General features: G+C 42.5%; 1 protein-coding gene across 1 annotated transcript; it reads left to right on the top strand.

Annotated features, from left to right (window-relative positions):
- Positions 1-2,450: 2,450 nt before the first annotated feature.
- Positions 2,451-4,202, top strand: fzd10 (frizzled class receptor 10). The gene has a single exon (XM_085367987.1). It carries the CDS (start codon positions 2,451-2,453, stop codon positions 4,200-4,202), a length of 1,752 nt encoding a protein of 583 aa, XP_085224113.1.
- The last annotated feature ends 6,770 nt before the right edge of the window (positions 4,203-10,972 follow it).

Raw genomic sequence — 10,972 nt, 5'->3', positions numbered from 1 at the left:
TCAAATCCTCTCTCCACTTGTACTGCTCTGAATCACAGGGAGTTGGAGCTTAACAAGCACAAGAGCTAGGGTGAAAACTGAACAGATCATCAGTGTATTTGTATTTGTGGAAAAAGTGGTCAGTTCAGCCAATCCACATGTCTTAAGAGTGGGAGGAAACCGGTGCACCTGCAGGAAACCATCAGAGAAAGCAAGACCAAGCAAAGTGCACAGAAGTTGAAACGCCCAGTGGTTTATCCATACCAAATTATTTTCAGATATTTGTCTGGGACAGCAACCTAATATTTACTCTTTAACGTTTCAGTTTTGCTTGCATTGAAATGTGATGGAAGAAATTAGCATCCAAAAAAAAAGATTTTTAAAAAAAAGCTGAAATTGACCTGATCTGGTGAGAATGGAAGTGTCGCTGTAGGAGACGTTAAACAGTAAATTTATTTACTGCTGCAAGTGTACCTCTGTAAGCTTGACAATAGAACAATGGCACCACTTTAGGACCACAGATCCAAAAGGAATTTGACCTTCTTATTTGTTTGCAGAATGGCTTCCTTCATTGGAAAAAAGGCAGGAAATGTCTGCGAGGTATTGTTGAATTATGCGTTTGCAACGTTGGCCAGAGCACCCAGATTCTTGTACTGCTGAATCCTAAACAGCTCCCAAAACTGGACATACTTTTACCATTATCCTTGTGTGTTTTGGCTTTTCTTCATGAGTGTTTTGTTGTTTGTTAAAGACTGCCCAGAGATGATTGCGACACAATGCAGTCAGATTCCTTTCTTTCACAGTTAAAAGAATACGTCTGTAACATTTTGGTTGGTTTGTTCTATTCTTCATGTTACTGGTTTGGAAACTTGGCTCTAAAAACCGAGAGGATTCTGATTTAATTCTCTGTACTCTGAACTTATACGGAGTTGAAAAGGCCTAATAGTACTTTAAATGAATACTTTAAAATGAATGTGAGGCCACTGTGCTCTCCCCTAACGTGTAGTACTTTGGAACAGATAAAATATGATACCGTTTGAGTGTAAAAGTCATATAAAACAGTACAGTTAGATCCCTTTGGAAAAGCTGCAATATTAAAATGCAGCTTAAATTTAAGTATTAATAACCCAGAATCTCCAAACTGACTACAGCTTACTTAGCCTGTGATTTGCTGTACTTGGTTGCATGGTTGTACTACAACCATAGGATAATCTACTACCTTATTATTCAATAGATTTGAGAGCATGACTGTTGTTGCCTAGATTACATCAAACACTTATTAAAAAACATCTATTGATGTTTGATATCTGATTGAGACTTTTAGATTTATAGTATAGAATTATATTGAGAATTTTAAAAGTCTTAAATGGTGTTAAATAAATATAAAAAAATTTCCATCGTTTATCAAAATTGATATATATTGTAAATATTTGCAAAGGGAAAGAATTAAATGCGAAAAAAGTTAAAGGAAAACATTATCTACACTTGCATTTTATTTTTATTTTTAACTAAATGCAATTGGAATATGAACCGTGGCTGCTTTTGGTGGACCAGTGCGGCCGTGAGCCATATTGCGCAATATTTTTGGTGATTCTCTTAAAATGCGCCTCGAAGTTTGTGGCTGAGCACAAACAAACAGAGAGAAGGAAGTTTGCTGCGAGCCTTTGAAAGCGCTGTAATGAACAAGCTGTTCCGCACGATCTGAAAATAATCCGCGTGTCAGTGTCAGCTTTCTTATGCAAATTAGCTGTCTTTGAAGGCGGATCTTTTGGCAGGTTAGACCGGGACGGAGGCTCCGACCAGCTCAGACGAGCACTGCCACCAAAAGCATCAACTGCCTACTTACAGAGGGAGCATAATCCTGCGTTTCTGGGACACATTTATAGAGACCGATATGTGTTCGACTTGTTTTGCTGACTGCTTATTTGTCCCCGTTGCCTTGCGAGCAGCCATGACCGTCGGATAAAGAGCTGGAGGGAGATTGTTTGTTTTTGTTTTTTAAAGTTGTCACACAATGACTGAAATCTGCCACAGAGAGAGAGAGACTCTCGGAAAGTGCCATGGAGCGTAAAGGCGAGCCGGTGAGACTTTTGGAAACAAGAGGGGAACACATCGGGGCACAAAGAAATTCTCTTTTACGCACAGCAGACTGATATTCACAGCGCAGGAGACGGAACAAGTAGCTGCTGCACCGAAGCCGCAAACTGAAAGCATGGACCAGACGGCACACTTCCAGCGAGGAACCGTGTTCGGACCGTCGCGGGATTTATCTTTGATATTTTAAATCTGCAGTTTTTAAAGTGAGGAAGCGATGGTCCTGCTACGGAGAGCTGAGTAAGTTTCTCCACATTGATCCAATAACCGCCATCGCCAGCCTGGATTCATCGCTCACTTTTTTAATGAAAGAAACTTGTGTGTCTGAGGTTTTGGTGAACATTTAGCTGTTTTTTTGCCTCTATTAAAACAACACAATGTGTTCAGCTGTTAAAGTGAGCCTTATCTATTCGCTGGTGCTGCTGCTGTTGAGCAGTAGGGGCTCAGCCATAAGCTCAATAGATCCTGACTGGTCAGGAGAGGGGAGATGTCAGCACATCACCATCCCTCAGTGTAAAGACATTGGCTACAACATGACTCGCATGCCAAATCTGATGGGCCATGATGACCAAAAAGAGGCAGCGATAAAGCTGCAGGAGTTTGCCACCCTCATACAGTTTGGATGTCACAGCCACCTCAGATTTTTCCTCTGCTCACTGTATGCTCCCATGTGCACGGAGCAGGTGTCAAACCCCATTCCAGCGTGTAGAGTTATGTGTGAGCAGGTCAAGCTGAAATGTTCTCCCATCCTGGAACATTTTAACTTCCCCTGGCCGGAGTCTCTGGACTGCTCACGTCTGCCTACCAAAAATGACCCAAACAACCTCTGCATGGAGGCGCCCAACAATGGCTCGGACGAACCTCCCAAAGTCTCCCACACCCAGCCTCCGGATTTCAGGCTGCAGCGGCCTCTGAGTGGGCAGGACCTTCACCCTAAAGACAGTGGCAGCAAGCAGATGTGCAGCAACCCAGGCAAGTTCCACTTTGTGGAGAAGAGTGAGTCCTGTGCCCCCAAATGCTACCCAAAAGTGGATGTGTACTGGAGTCAGGGAGACAAGCAGTTCTCTCTGGTGTGGATGGCCATCTGGTCCATCCTGTGCTTTGTCTCCAGCGCCTTCACAGTGCTCACTTTCCTCATTGACCCACAGCGTTTCAAATACCCCGAGAGACCAATCATCTTCCTCTCCATGTCCTACTGTGTTTACTCTGTGGGCTACCTCATTCGGCTCTTTGTGGGAGCTGACAGAATAGCCTGCGACAGAGACAACGGGGTCCAATATATTATCCAGGAGGGTCTGGAGAGCACAGGCTGCACTATTGTGTTCCTCATTCTGTATTATTTTGGCATGGCCAGCTCCCTCTGGTGGGTTATCCTGACCCTCACGTGGTTCTTGGCTGCTGGGAAGAAATGGGGTCACGAGGCCATCGAAGCAAACAGCAGCTACTTCCATCTGGCAGCGTGGGCCATCCCTGCCATAAAGACAATCATGATACTGGTGATGAGGAAGGTGGCCGGAGACGAGCTGACGGGCGTCTGCTACGTGGGCAGCATGGATGTCAAAGCTCTCACAGGTTTTGTGCTCATTCCTCTCTCCTGCTATCTCATTATCGGCACTTCATTTCTGCTGTCCGGCTTTGTTGCACTCTTCCACATCCGCAAGATTATGAAAACCGAGGGAGAGAACACAGACAAGCTTGAGAAGCTGATGGTTCGCATCGGAGTCTTCTCTGTCCTCTACACTGTCCCAGCCACCTGCGTCATCGCCTGCTATTTCTACGAGAGGCTCAACATGGACTACTGGCGCATTCTCGCAGGGGAGCAGAAATGCAGCAGCAGCGGGCTAGAGTCCGACGACTGCATCATGAAGGCTTCTATCCCCGCTGTCGAAATCTTCATGGTGAAGATCTTCATGCTGCTGGTGGTGGGCATCACCAGCGGCATGTGGATCTGGACCTCAAAGACACTGCAGTCATGGCAGAACGTGTTCAGCAGGAAGATAAAGAAGAGGACGAGGCGGAAGGCTGCCAGTGTGTTCACCAGCAGCAGGCCTTACATTAAACCTCACCCATCTCTCAAAGGGCCCAACACTAAATACGAGCCCACACGCCCCCCTCCAACATGTGTATGAGCTGACTCTCTTTGTGCAAACCCCCAAAATACTTTTAAAGCCCTAAACAAGACTTCTAATGATCAGTGCCATCAAATGAATCAAGCTTCATGTTTTATTTATGCAATATGCATCGAAGGTAATACAACATGGGGGTTTTGTTCAGTCTTGAGCCATGTCACACAACAAGAGCTGCCTTTGTTTGAGAAAAATCTGCTACTCCTGGATTCACTTATCCTAGAGGAAAAAAAAGTTATTGTTCCAGAGACAAAAAGAGTGGAATAAACCATTTGGATGTGCAGTGGGGTTACTTGAATAATGTGCAATAGATGTTTTTCATTACAGCCAAAACAACACTTGTACTGTTGTTGACCGATTACAGACAATGCATGATGAACCCCATAGACATTAATGGCAAATAGTCAGAGAGATGACCGGTGTGTTTGGAGGCTTTTTCTGTTAATGGAAATCAATGCAGTGCCATATATGTTTAAACTGGACTGAGAGCAGTTGCTGAAAGGCGCTCGAGACCTTCAGAACTGCCCCATTGTGAGGCAAATCCATGCCATAAATTAATCAAGCACTCAGTACTGAGAAAAGTTATTTGTAAATGCTGTTTTTTTTTTCTTTGCTGTTTTATAGCACAAGGGAACATTTGTATATATTTCTGAAAAGTTGAGATTTTATAGAAAAGTAATAAAACGTTCTAGTTTTAAATGTTTGTAAAGCTGGAATTTTGTGTGGCTGCTGTGCTGTTGTTCTCCCTGTTGGCGTGAGACACGTTAAGCTTGTGAGATTTTTTTGTTGTTCTTTTTTACCCCCACTATCATATACAGGGAGTAATTTTAATGCGTACTAAACATTTAAACCATTAACCTTAATTTATATATGTGCTTAAGAGCTAGGTTTTGACTATTCTATCTGGAATTTTTATAAGAATATAAAATTAAGCAAAAAATATATCTGTAGTTCTTTATTAGCAGGTTAGTAGCTTATGGGAGATCCACATTAACTCATAAATCGTGCGCATGCATTTGATCGTGCTTATGGAAAATATATATTAACACGTCTGAAAAAAGGTAAATTAATAAGTGCGGGAACAGGAGAAGTGATGCACAAGTCGAGTGGAAATGAGTCGCTGTGTCCCGATTCTTGTTTTTAAACGTTCTTGAGGAAACAGTTGAAATGTGTGGCTAAAGATGACTAACAGCAGAAAAAAAAAACACAGTCAGTGTCATAAAAACATTACAGTTAGGCAGCACTGTCACTAATGGGCATATTTATTCAGTGTTTTCAATATTTTGTCCCAGAGATATCATTAATATTGTGTCCTCAGAACTTGATGTGGTGGCTTTAGATGTTGTCATTAGGATTGGGATTGTGTTTACATTTGTAACTGTTAGTGGCTTTCTTTAAAGATGAAAAGCGAAAGCGGGTGCAGTCAAGCGGTTTAACCTCCATGTTTATTGGACCAAATATCAGTGGTTTGAATCAGCGCTTTGATTGCAGTGTTAATGATTTTCTGCACTCCTCGCTGTCTTTATGCTGCATGCTTATGTAAGCCCGGTTCTTCAGCCACAGCTGAAGTGAATATAGAACTTTATTTTAGTCTTCCTTCGTCATCTCTCTCTTTCTCTCTTTTCTTCTCCGTCTCACTTTCTCGCTGCGTGCATGTGTCGGTGCGCATCAATGAAAGGGTTATACAATAATCCAGCTCTCATTCAGGACAGGATTAGACTGTTTGAAGGGTTTGACTTTGAAAAGAGCACCGCTGCAAACCAAAATACAGAATATCTGTCATCTCTTCTCTTCTTATCAGCAGGGCACGGTGACGTTTCTAAAGACACATCTGGTCAGGATTTGAAGTAGTTACATATTGACTGAGGCGATTTATTTTTTCTTTAAAGCGTGAGCAAACTGAATACATTGTCGTATACTGAGATGTTTAGTGTCCTTCCATTGTCAAAATATTAAGGTGCATGCACAAGTCTAGTCTTGAACCTCAGATTCATGTTTTCCCATTGCTGTGGTAGCAATGGGAAAACATGAATCTGAGAGATGATGGCAACAAATAAGGGTAAAGCTATAGTTTTGAGTATAAAACCATTTCCACTTTTTTCAGTCTCACTTTCAACCCTTTTTTTTTTTTTTTTAGATATTTGTTTTTTTGTGACTGTACCATAGAAGTAAAAAATAGTTTAAATCCTATGTTAGAGGGCCCTCTCTGGTCTAATAAAGTTTTAGAAGTGTATTAATGCTTTATCCCTCAGGGCATTCAAGTTCCAGCGTCAACCCAACCCGTTTTAACAGTCAAAAGCACATGACTCACAAAGTCTATGTGGCTGAATCAAAGTCAGCCGGTGTCTATTGATACTCTGAGTTGCGAAAAAGGTGTGAGTTCTTCTGAGAGCTTCAACAGAGGCCACCTGGATAACAGCCCTGGAGGTGTCTGGGAAGGCTGTAAATAAAAATGACAGTTACCACCCCCCTCCGGGGCTTCTTCAGCCAAGCAGGCTTCACTTCTCTTCTTTTGCTCTCTTCAAAGGGGAAAAAAAAATCCTGCTCAGAGCAAGGGCATAGTAATGCTGGCAAGAAATCTTGAAATCACACTGAACTGTATTAATGTTTTTAAAAGTCTCATTCCATCACATCACAGGCAGCCTCTTGCCAAAGTGAAACAACTGATGTCTCATGGTGTTCTCTAGTGAATGCTTGTTTCTTGCAAGGATGCGTTTTATTTGACCAAGCGGGGAATCCCGCCACAGCCACATGACTAAAGCTGATGAATCTCAGATGCACGTATCTTAAAATTCCACCAGGATGAATCCCGTCACCCACATACTCCATCCGTTTCCTGTTCCGTACTCTTTCTGCCGTGCTGTGCTGGCGATAGCAGCAGGCATGCGTTTATGATGTGTTGACAAAAAAAAGGGAGGGGGGAAAGGGGGGCTTTTGCTTGTGATCAGTGTTGTTGAAATTGCATCAAACCTTTGATAATTATTTGATTTAATTTAATTTGACTGGTTTGCCAGCAAGCCAGGATTTTCAGCTTTTCACACTCTGTAATTGAGCTGATGTTAGGTGTCTTTGCAGAAAAGAGCGGTATTACGAACATAAATTAAGCGTCCTCTGCGTGTCAACGGCAGATTCAGCTTCAGAGGGAAAGTGTCAAGTAAACATCGCCAGTCAAAACCTGAAGCCTATGCTTTTGTTTCAATAAGTGGCGACGCCTTCTACTCTGTGCTGTAGCTGTATGAAAGGCCACAGAGGAACTTATGCACTATTATCCGCTGTTTTTTCAAGCACTCATAAAGTACTCTGACACAGTGGCATAAATCAAGTTGCTGGGATGACTGGCGGCTCAGGCAACTTCTCTTTGATCAAGGCTTTATGGAGACGCCCCATGTCTTCATCCTCAGCTGCTCCGGCAGCACCTGTTTACTAGTTCAGGCCTGTCTATTTGGAAAGCAATGTTTAGCCTCTCAGTGTCCTAGACGCATACATGACGCGCACGCATGCAGCATACACACAAAGGAATTCGGCTGCTTCTCAGAGGAGAATGGGCTTCCGCCATCACGTCTGCTCCCAGTGCCCCAAACCCACTCAAGGCTCTTGTTTCTCTTATTAGAAAGCTACTTTAGATGTAAATCTGTCTCTTTTTGGAGGGTTCTGACTCCTTTGGCTATACCAGAATCTTTTTGAAAAAAGTTGACAAATGAAACAGCCTTGTTTCTTCTTGAAGAAGAAACTCAGAGGGTTACTGGATTAAACAAAACAAAAGGAAAATGCACAGAGAAAGACAGACAGAGAGAGCTGCAAGTTTCAAAGACCAAAGCATTATCATAGCATGCAATGAAAGCTCTCTATCATCCCTCAAGTTCTTGTGGTACAAAAATCCAGAGTTCTAAGGGCTTTGGTTTGGAGGAAGAGTGGGTGAGCTTCATGTTCTGAGTTGATCTATACAGCAAAGAAACTAGGGCAATGTAGAGTACAGCATATAAAGCCAATCTGCAACAAAGAGCAGCACTAATAGCTCTCTCACACACACATACATCCCAGTCTTATTTCCAGGCCGCGACTGAAGGTGAGAGTAATTACATAAAAACCTGGCAACAATGTGTTCTCTCCTTGTAAGGCGGGGGCAGGGCCCTTTTTCTTCAAATGCATAATGAACTGCCTCAAAAGCCCTCTGCTGATCAAACAAGTGTTTGATAACAGCTTTGGTTTGAAAGAGGACTGAATATGTTTATTTGCATGTGGAGAAGTGAGTGACTTTGAGGTGGAGATCAGGCAGATTAGTGTTAACTGACAGAGACCTGTGCAAACAGACACTCCCCCCGCATATGCAAGCAGGGCAGTGGCAAACTTCCTCTGAGGACCAGAGTATGGCAACTCGGGGCTATTTTTCAATTGTGCTGCTTTGTATGCCAGCTTCCTCCCTTAAGTTTGAGTCTATTTTTTTCCAGAGACTTTGCCTGTTTGCTTGTTGCATGTGAAAGCATGCACAATGATATCTGGCAAACAATATAAGGGATGGGAAATCCAATAACTTGCAGCTATTCATCAAAAATTCCCTCAGAACTGCATTCACAGCAAGACTCACTTTTGTTTCACGAGAGCTAAAGCATTCATCTGGAACTATTATACACTAAAAGCAGTGTGAAAAATATGGAAATTGGATAACAGTTGCATAGGGATTTTTGATCGATATTGGCAGTAGCAATCGCCTCATTGAACTCTCAGCAAGAATCTGAAAAATCCTAATGTGCAAATTGCTTTAACAGAGAAATGACCAGTCATATCTTTGTGTTTTGGCAAGTTGAATTGATGCACTTGTTCTCTGCTATGGCAACAACGGATATGCAACATTCGACACAAAACAATCAGATGAAAGCGAGCTGCTTCACGAGTGCGGTGACACCCATGGGCTTGCAACGTGACTGAGAAGGCAAGAGTCTGGTGTCAGCTGGAAGCAAGTTTTGCCACGGTGTCTAAGCAGCAGACTTTAATATGCCACCTTCGTAATCCACGCTGCTACGAGCTCAGATAACTCTAAAACACAGCAAAACACCAGAATGGGCCGGCTCTCCTTCGTACGAGGTCACTGCTATATTTCTTTGCAACTATGTATGGGAGCAACCCTGTGTGCATTCATCACATGTAGGGGCATTTTTCAGAGATGTTATGATGGCAGTGACAGGATTGATGGAGGAGTAGAGAGAACAGGCACAGCGGGAGGCTGCCGACATGTGTATGTATTTACGTGCGCGCGAGTTTACAGACAGTATAGGAGCTATAGAGGGAGAGGCAGAGGGAGAGGGATGATGATGGATCTGGCAGGGCTCATGAACACCGCTGAGAGAAAATGCCTGTGGTTCAAAGACACTCTCAGCAAACTTAACAAAGAAAGATGGCACAGAGGGGGAGAACATGAAAGCAAACTACACAATCAACTGTCACATAAACTGGGAAATAATATCCCCGTCCTGTTGGCGGAATATACTTCAGGCAGGCATGTGACTATTTTAATATTAACTCCATGCAAAAGATGGCAACAAGGCGAGATGTAGTTTGGTTTTTAATGCAGATCAAACAGCAGATTAGCAATAGTTTGATTTGGCTTACTGATAAAGTTAAAGGCCATACTGCAAATTCCAGAAGAACCTCAATATTATTGTACCCCGACCACTTGACTATAAGGGTTGCCTGTTTTAAATGATGACTGAAAATGAATTATATGCTGTATTTCATATTCATCTGTGTACATCTCAGTGCCCTTAAATCATCTAGATGTCAGCTGACATGCGGATTTGGTCCATGCAGAAGTAGATGTTTTACTGGTGTAAAAGTAGACTAAAAACACTCTATTGTAGAGCTACGATGACAATCTTAAAGATAGAAATGTATACCGGAAAAATGTCTCAAAAAGCAGTTTATATAAGTGGTGCTGTTTATTGGGTTGCTGCTTTATTAAACATCCTTTTTGACGCTCTTCCAATATAATACTATTAGCATAGCCTGACTAAATACATCAGAATTACACTGAACTGCATAAGTAATGCTACGCTAACTTAGATACACTCCACCAGACAAGAAGCTGCTCTGGACTTTGTAATCTATGAATGCATAACAACAACAGGAAGACATAAACAAAACGTTTTTCATGGAATTTTGCACCCACTGATTTGCAATTCAAAGTATTAAACTACAGGAGAGCGCGGCTGTGCTGTTTGTTAGCTTGCTTGTGTTTTGTTTTTTTGTTTTTTTCTGTTCAGGTTTTTGCCCAAGTTTTCTTTGCTCTGGCCAAAAATTCCTTTTTCTTCTTGGGGCATCAAGTTAATATGAATGGGCATGCACAACGCATAACATGTGTTGGTCTACAGTTTTCCAAAGCAATGTCCCATTTTGCTCCCAGCTTGCTTTACGCAGTGACAGGACTGGAAGCAATTTGGGATAAGTACCGAGGAACAGTTGAGGAGATGATAAACGACTTTATTGTTGGTTATTGCAACTGTATCTGATACCGGTACATGTGTTCCTTTGAGCAATCAAGCCGTAGCATTGGCAAAGGAATCTTGGGTTTCCTGGACACTGGTTGCAGGCCAGATTGTCTGGTCCTGATAATAGTAATGAGAGTGATGGCTGCAGCAGCTAATGTACCCAGAGAAGAGGTCAGGACCCACTTATCAGGCCAAAGTTGAAAATAATGACCTACTTAAGAGGCTAATCTGTATGTTGCAACTTGTTTAAAACACTGCTGACCCCCTGCTGTCTTTGTTGATATCGTGACT

The sequence above is a fragment of the Diplotaxodon limnothrissa genome, linkage group LG12 (genome assembly GCF_057381915.1).
Source record: "Diplotaxodon limnothrissa isolate DT_005_m linkage group LG12, D_limnothrissa_male_GT1.1, whole genome shotgun sequence".
Classification (NCBI taxonomy): domain Eukaryota; kingdom Metazoa; phylum Chordata; class Actinopteri; order Cichliformes; family Cichlidae; genus Diplotaxodon; species Diplotaxodon limnothrissa.
Note: the sequence above shows the minus strand (reverse complement) of the source record. Positions and strands in the feature narration are given on the sequence as shown.